An 8,024-nucleotide genomic window follows, 5' to 3' on the forward strand; every position below is an offset into this window, starting at 1 on the left:
TTGACAATTATAACTGTAATGTACACTAAAGGGTGACAATAGTTTAAAACATGTATCATAATTTTCACATGGTACACTTTGCTTTTGAAACAATGCAGATGCTCAAGTAAATTTTATACATTTGATATTAAACGTGTGTTATAGTTACTTATCTTTATATTTCATCAGTGGTCTATAATACAATATACGTTTTGTTTCACAATATATATGAAATGTTTTAAAGGGATTAAATTTTGATAATTAGATGGATTTAGTAAAAAATAAATTTGATATATATTGATTTTTAATAAATATATCGAGCATCCGGAGGGAAAAAGGGAAATCTCAGTAATCTTTCTCTGGATGATTCCATATTTACAAGATTCTACTGTACTCTTAACTAGATATTATATGATTATTTGAGTATGTTTCTTTTCTAGGGCTGTTAGCTTACTTTTGAAATGAACACATTTTTAAATGAATCATAAATGTTTTACAGTTTTACTACTCGTACATTACAAATTCTTAAGATAGATGTTTTATAAAAAATATGTGTGTGTGTGTGTGTGTGTGTGTGTGTTATACATATCAACCTTAATTGAAACTGGGGGCTAAGTTCTGTTCAAATTTTTAAACCAGGCCATGTCATCATGGAATAATGCAGTTATGAATACTCTGTCTTTCTTTAACAGGACTGCACCTAAAACACAATATACAGGATGCTCTGTACATGAAAATAATAATGGACAAGCTGCTTTTGAAAACCCCATGTATGACACAAATGCAAAGTCTGTGGAAGGGAAAGCAGTACGATTTGACCCCAACTTGAACACCGTTTGCACAATGGTATAATGTGGTAATGATATGTCTTCAAAGTCTGAAAATAAAAACACAACACAGTGCACACATAGTTCACTGATTTAGAAAAAAATAAAAATAAAATTAAAAAAAAAAAATAAAGCACACTTTTCAGGATATAGTTGGTCACCTTTTCCTGAGGATGATAGACAATAATGGGTTGTGGTTATTTTGTTTTGATTTTGTTTTTCATAAACTGGATCAAAAATTTTCTTCGTGTTTACCATGGAGAGTTTTACAGAAAAATCTGCTGCACTCTATGAGTGCTAACTCACAGTTTATTTGCTTTTTTAAAAAAGGAGGTTATTCTAAAACATAAAATGTATTTGCATATATTGGAGGAGCATCCATTATCAGTACTTCTGTGCTTTATAAAAATTATAATAAAGGGAATGGGTTAAAAAAAAAAAAAAAGATATAGATAGAAAATAAGAGCTATACTTACAGGAGACAATAGGTCAATGATGTCTTTCTAACAGTCAAATGCTTCATCTTTTTAATGAGTTTGTTTTTGTTTTTTTTTTTCATTTATTCATTCTGTTTAGTATTACATTTCTTTCAGAACAACTTTTTGACTCCAGAAGGTACTATTTAGAAATGAGCAAGTACAACTTACTCTTTTCACATCACAGAAGCAAAACAAAAATGTCAAATGTCAGTTTTTTTATTTAATGAATATCTTATTTCTTTTGGTGCTTCATGCCTTCCTTTTCATGTTTCAACTCAAGCTCCTTTTTTCTGTTTCCACCAAAAAAAAAAAAAAAAAAAAAAAAAAAAAGCACTACAAATTATAAGAGTGGAAAACTGTTTCTGCTTTACTTTTGTCAATCATGTAATTAGACAAAATTTTCATTCAAGAAGCTAGGACGAATTGAGCAGTGTCATGTGGCTATGTTCCTTACTGTTGACCATTCAAAAATCAGTGACCATTTTATTATATTTTCAATGTCAAAACATAATTTAATGATGATTCCAGTTAAAAAGCGTAGTTAACAGTAACATCAGGAATCAAATTCATATGTCAAAATTGTAAAAGTCCATTTTAAATCCATACTAGTTAAATTAGGCTGCATCACGTCAATTTACTTCTTCAGCATTTTGTCAAAATGCATGCATAGAGCATGGTAAAAACCCAATGAAGTTGATAGGAAGATCCTAACAGACTTCTGCAAACTTTGGCTCAAACCTACAAGGCAAGAGGCAGTTATAATTTGGAAATACTGTGTTTTCATATCTATTTTATCTTCATGTTTTATAAAAACAAATCCGTACAATTAATGATTTAAAATTGAATATATAACCATAATGCAATGAAAATGAAATTATTTTATATATATACACACATATATAAAGCCATGATTTTATTAGGAACAATCCATTCATTTTAGGAACAATTCAGACTCTACAGCTCTCAAATACAAGTTTTAGGCATTCCAGAACCATTTCAAGGAAATGTAGTTTTTAATTTTACAATTATTTCATAAAATAATCAATCAGTGGCAACTCAATAATTTATTTGATGTAAGTCATTGTCTTCCCTTTATAGCATGACTCATAAATGCTGTGTTAGCCAGTGTGAATTATCTGTTATTGTACCTTTCAGACATTAATAATTCTGTGAAAATCTAAACTTTTTATTGCCGTAATAGAGAGTGCCTACCAAAAATCATTGTACCCAGGATTGCTGCTTGGATTTCTACAATGTTTGATGAATTTCTTATAAAACATTTTACAACATTTTGTTTTGATTATTCACACAACACTGTCAAACTGTATTCTACTAAAAGGATGCTGTTTTATATTTTATACCATTGGTTGTTATTTATTCTTGTTTATTCAAATGACTGCAATAACTATGATTCATTCATTAACGTTAAGGTTAATACATTTGAGATCGTTTAAAATGTTTCTTCTGCAACTGGCTACTCCTCTTATATTAATGCATACACTTTTGTAAAGAAGTATATTTTTATGAAAAAAAGGATTTGTAAAAGTACGATGTAAATTTTCAGTGCAATGTAAACAAAATAAAAATGGACAATTGCTTTTTTAAACCATGTTTCTTCTTTGGAAGATGAACTTCCAGATTGTTTCAGATGTGAAGACTGATTATTAGGGTTTTTTGTAAGTAGTGAAATACGGGGAGTTTTAAATCTTGGATGTCACGGTTAAAATAGACTAGCAGATCACAGAATTACAGAATCACAGATTCATAGGGGTGGAAAGGGACCTCCAGAGATCATTAAGTGCAACCCTCCTGCCAAAGCAGGTTCCCTATACCAGGTCGCACAGGTAGGCTGACTGGCCTATAATTACCCAGATCTTCCTTCTTGCCCTTTTTGAAGACTGGAGTGACATTGGCTATCCTCCAGTGTTCAGACACCTCCCCCATTCTCCAAGACCTCTCAAAGATGATAGAGAGCCGTTCAGCACTCAGCTCTACTAGCTCCCTCATCACCCATGGATGCACTCCATCTGGTCCCATGGATTTATGAACACTGGTGTTGTTACGAACATTGGTATTCCAGTCTATAGATTCAGCTGTATGTTACCTAGCTATTACAGGATTTAAGCAAGGTATACATCCCTTGTGAAGGATTCATAGTTTGGTTACTATGTGTAGTAAAACAAGTAGAAATAACTCAAGAAAATAATTTTAATTATGATTTTATAGCGTCAAAGCTCACAGAATCATGGAATTGCAGGGGTTGGAAAGAGGGTGTTAATTTTTTTTTTTTAATTTAATTTTATTTTATCTGATTTATGAAACTATGGCAACATAGTAATCTGATTTGCACAATCAGGAATAAGTGCAGTAGTAGTTTTGAAAATTAGCTTTTATAGTGCTGATAAGCTCATCATTTTGTGAAAAATTGAGTGTTGACTGACACATTCCCTAGAAATCATTCAGGTATCGATTGAATATGGGTCAGTGCTCCATAATCAGTATAATTAGGCTGATTAAGTCAAGATACTTGTTGGTCTGAAGTATATCTAGAAAACAATGCTAGAAAGTGCAATAGCTACTAAACAGACATTGAGCAACAAGTAACTTCTGCCAGAGAAGGTGCACATTTACCTTAGGACTTTAAATGAAAGTAACAAGTATCTAGAATATTATGCTCTTACTGCATGGCCACATGTCTCAGAATATATATAATATTTACTGAACTGATCTTTGATCCTAATTACACAGTACTGATAGTAGAATACTAATTTACAGGCCTAAGATAAAAGATGCCTTGTAAAACCAGATTTATTATATAGACATCTACTCTTCCAGCACTTAAAAGAAAAGAGATCTAACAATACTTAAACACTAAAACTCCAGATGTGATCTTCATGAACCATTCTGCTTGGTATTTTATCATGTTCAGCAGGAATAGCTGTTTAGTCAGTGAAGTACTTTAATTCAGAAGGAGAAACTGGGAAATAAAAAATAAAGACAACCTTCTCAAATTATGAAGAGTAGATTCTGCTCTAAGAGGGACATAACTCAGAAGGTGTATTAACTTATTTCTTTCCTGGTTTGCAAAGTTTATTGATCCATGAAGAAGTTTTGAGGATATTAGTGAAAGGAAACCAATGTGAACAGTTTCTCTTTTTTTTTAACATCATGCTAAAAACTACAATTTACATGCTTTTTGATAGCATTTCTGGAGTTTTTTTTTTTTGTTTGTTTGTTTGTTTGTTTTTTAATTAGAATGAATGTATTTTATACCACAAATCAACATTGAAGCGTAGAAGTATTTTTAGCCATCTTTAATTTATATTTCCAATTTATTTGTAAATTATATTATTAAATGGCAAATCATCCTAGTGAAGTTATTTAATTATCTTCCATGTGAAATTAAGGAATTATATAGAACATAGCAGATATTGTAAGTAAGGCCATGAAATTTGTACAATATTTAAGTAGAATGAAAATAAATCTCAAAGTGACTAGCAAAGAGAAAAAAATTAAAGGTTCTCGTTGCACTTACTGTTGCTAGTTTTTCATTGCCTAATATGTTGCCAAAGATTAAGCAGTATTATGAAGACATATTAAAGACTGATCAAGAAAAATAACGTAGTTGAGCTTTCCCCCTTTTTGTATCCTTTCCAAATGCTGAAACTATTCTATGATGATAGAGACTGTCTCTAACCATATCTAAAAAAGGCCAGTTGCATAATGTCAGTTGTGTCTGTGATTCTAAAATAAGATGGTGTAAAATTAATGACTTCAGTGAAAAGCAAAATTATTTTTTTAGGCATGGAATAAAAAACTTTCCTCTAAATGAAAAAAACAAAAAACACAAACAGAAACAAACCAAACCAAAACAAAGCAAAGATATTTGCCTACACGTTCATAAGAAAAGATGAACAGTCAAATGCTTTTTAAAGAAGAGCAAAGGAAAAGTTCAGAAGAGGTAACTTTCTCCATGACAGCTGTGGGTTCTGGCCACATTTAAAGCACTCTGAGAAATGCAATTAAGAAAGCTAATATTTGATAGATGCCAAACCATTTAAGACAGACACCTCAGTCATTCTTAAGCATGAGTTCTGGCCTTATTGTTTCATCTGAATGTCTGTAGGCTTTGGTTTGTGAATTAATAGTCTGTACAAGTTTCAGCTGGAATAGAGTTAACTTTCTTTGTGTCTAACAGGTAGAGCAGTAGAAACCAGGGCAGAGTCCACTCAGAAGATCAGAGGTCTATAAAAAGACTATACAGTACATATTCTATATGAGGTATAATAAATATTAAACTATATATACCTTTGTACCCATGCAAAAATCAAACATACATAAAATTGAGCTACTAGTTGTAAAATTTCCCCTAGTTCTTATTGGAATCGGTCTGTTTGGCTTTTCAGGCTGCAAGAGCACACATTGCGAGCTTGTGTTGAATCTTTCATCAATCAACACTCTCAAATTGTTCTCCTCAGGGCTGCTCTCAAGCCATTCTATATATAAAGTAGCATAGATAATAGCTGGTAACAGTACTGTATGCAACATGATAAGTATAGTACATTGAAGTATATACAAGTACTGCTCTGAAAATAATACATTCTATTTTATTATGTTGGCCAACAGTATCGCAGGTGGATGTTGGTTGTATGACAGTAGAGGTTAAACCTTCCCAACAATATTCCTATACATTTTGTTGCCATGTGACCAATGACAGCAGAGGGGTACTCTAACATAATGGAGTTTTGGTTCCTGAATGTTTATGGAGACCAATTGGTGGATGTGAGCTCAGTGAGGTGGTGGTAATGCACTTCAGCAGTGGCAACAGTGATAGTGGATCACTTCCTCTGGTGTAGATTTTTACAAGTGCAGCATGCAGGCTTTTGCTCATTGCTAGTAATAATGCATAAGTAATGGTGATGACTAATTTGAAAAAAAAAAAATAGTGTTCTGCAGCTGAGAATTTTCTTTATGTAACAGTGTACTCCTTGTATCTGTTGTAGTTTCCAAGGAATACATAGGAGGCATTACTTTTGGAGTGACTTTTGAATATATTCATTTTTCTATATGGTAAACTCAATTTTACAAAAAAAATGGATTATCACAAAACATTTAGTGCTTAAAATTGCAATGTATTTACTACACATTAAGCCATAATTGCAGAAAGAGCTAATTTGCAGATAACTGCTAAGTGAAAATATTTCCAGTATTAAGGATCTTGAGTATCTGTAGTAATGCACTATTTTTAGTATTAAAGTATTCTAAGTACAAAGTATGACTTTCAAGTATGTTCAAAGGATAAGCTGTAGTTGTCTATAAGAGTGTTTTTATTACCCTGAAAAGACTGCATCAGAAGTGATAAAAATCAGTATAAAATTATGGCAGCTTTTTTTTATTATTATTTTATTTTTATTTTAAGCAGCATTAGAAAATACAGTGCCATTTTTCCTCCATTATGTAATAACTAGAGGTGAATAAAACAGAATCCTTTAAGCTGTCTGAGCAGGAATTCATCAGTGCTACAGACTGAAAAATAGATCTGTGATCTTAAACAACATTAAAAGGAATTTCATAGATGATACACCATAAACTGCAGAGAACAGTGTGTATCAAATGTCAAAACATTAATGGATTCCTATTGTGAACTTAGTTATTAGTTCCTTCGTATCTTAAAAGATTTTTTTAATACACTTCAGTCTAGGAACACAGTTCTGTGCTTCGTGACTTTATTCCTTCATTCTCAAAAAATAAAATTATTTCAGTAAAAGTAAATTAAAAAATAACTGTCTACATGTAGCTGGTTTTTGTTTGTTTGTTTGTTTGCTTGTTTAAATCATGGTTGTTGCTACTTCTGTTGTTAAGATGTGGAGACCTGCCCAGCTGGGATGTCACAACCCTTGCATAGCAAGCTTTATTTTATAAGGTCACCTATTAATGTATTAACACCTTCTTTTACCTTTTTTGTCCATCTTTCAACAGATCAAGTCTAGATTATCAGAAAAATGAACCAAAATATTTATCCTATTCACATGCAAAACTGAATATGATGATTGATGACAAAGCATTGACATTTTATAGTGCTGCTTCCAAGTATAAAAGGTGAATAAAGGATAGCATTAACAACAGCCCAAATCTTCCTTAGCTGTGACTGTTCATTTGGAGAGTGAACAGATAATGCACCTGCTGTTGTTCACCATGAACAAGAATTCTAGTAGGTTTGCACTGCAAATTTAAGTGATTTAAGTCTCAAGGAAATCAATTCCTTTCTGAGGAGTAAACCGGAGATATGTTCATCTAGAATCACACTTAGTTTCACTCTCTTCAGAACACCCACTGTCCACAAATTTCTGCAGTCCTTGATTTCTAGAGTTTGATAGCTGTGACATTCTAAGCACTAAATGAAGGCTTCTGGTGGAGTTCTGTTGAAATTAAAATATGAGATATTTCTATTTTGACAGAGCAGCAAATTCACAAGGAAAAAAAAATAAAAATCTATCTTTACCAATCAGTAGTCTGTTAAGCAGACAAAGCTGTGTTACTCTTGGTAGATGCAGATGCAAAATCACTATCATTACTAAAATTTAAATGTAAAATTGTTTTGCATTTTAGTCACATTTTTCAACTTCAAGTTCAGACTGTTCTAGAATGTTCTGAAATAACTAAAAGCTACAATTACCACAACCAAGAATATGACTGTGGGGAAGGAAATGGATTCCAACAGACTTAAGCAGTTCTTTCT

At 31.9% G+C, this 8,024-nt stretch overlaps 1 protein-coding gene across 5 annotated transcripts in view; it reads left to right on the forward strand.

Moving 5' to 3' along the window:
• The window catches only part of CSMD3 (CUB and Sushi multiple domains 3), a 496,245-nt gene extending 493,363 nt beyond the window's left edge, over nt 1-2,882 (forward strand). For all 5 annotated transcript variants that reach the window (XM_072330149.1, XM_072330150.1, XM_072330151.1 and 2 more), the window contains one exon: nt 672-2,882. In XM_072330149.1, coding sequence (XP_072186250.1) covers nt 672-831 — 160 coding nt within the window. In that variant the 3' untranslated portion in view covers nt 832-2,882. The remainder of the gene's footprint in view (nt 1-671) is intronic.
• The last annotated feature ends 5,142 nt before the right edge of the window (nt 2,883-8,024 follow it).

This window comes from Excalfactoria chinensis, chromosome 2 (genome assembly GCF_039878825.1).
Source record: "Excalfactoria chinensis isolate bCotChi1 chromosome 2, bCotChi1.hap2, whole genome shotgun sequence".
In the NCBI taxonomy this organism is placed as follows: Eukaryota; Metazoa; Chordata; class Aves; order Galliformes; family Phasianidae; genus Excalfactoria; species Excalfactoria chinensis.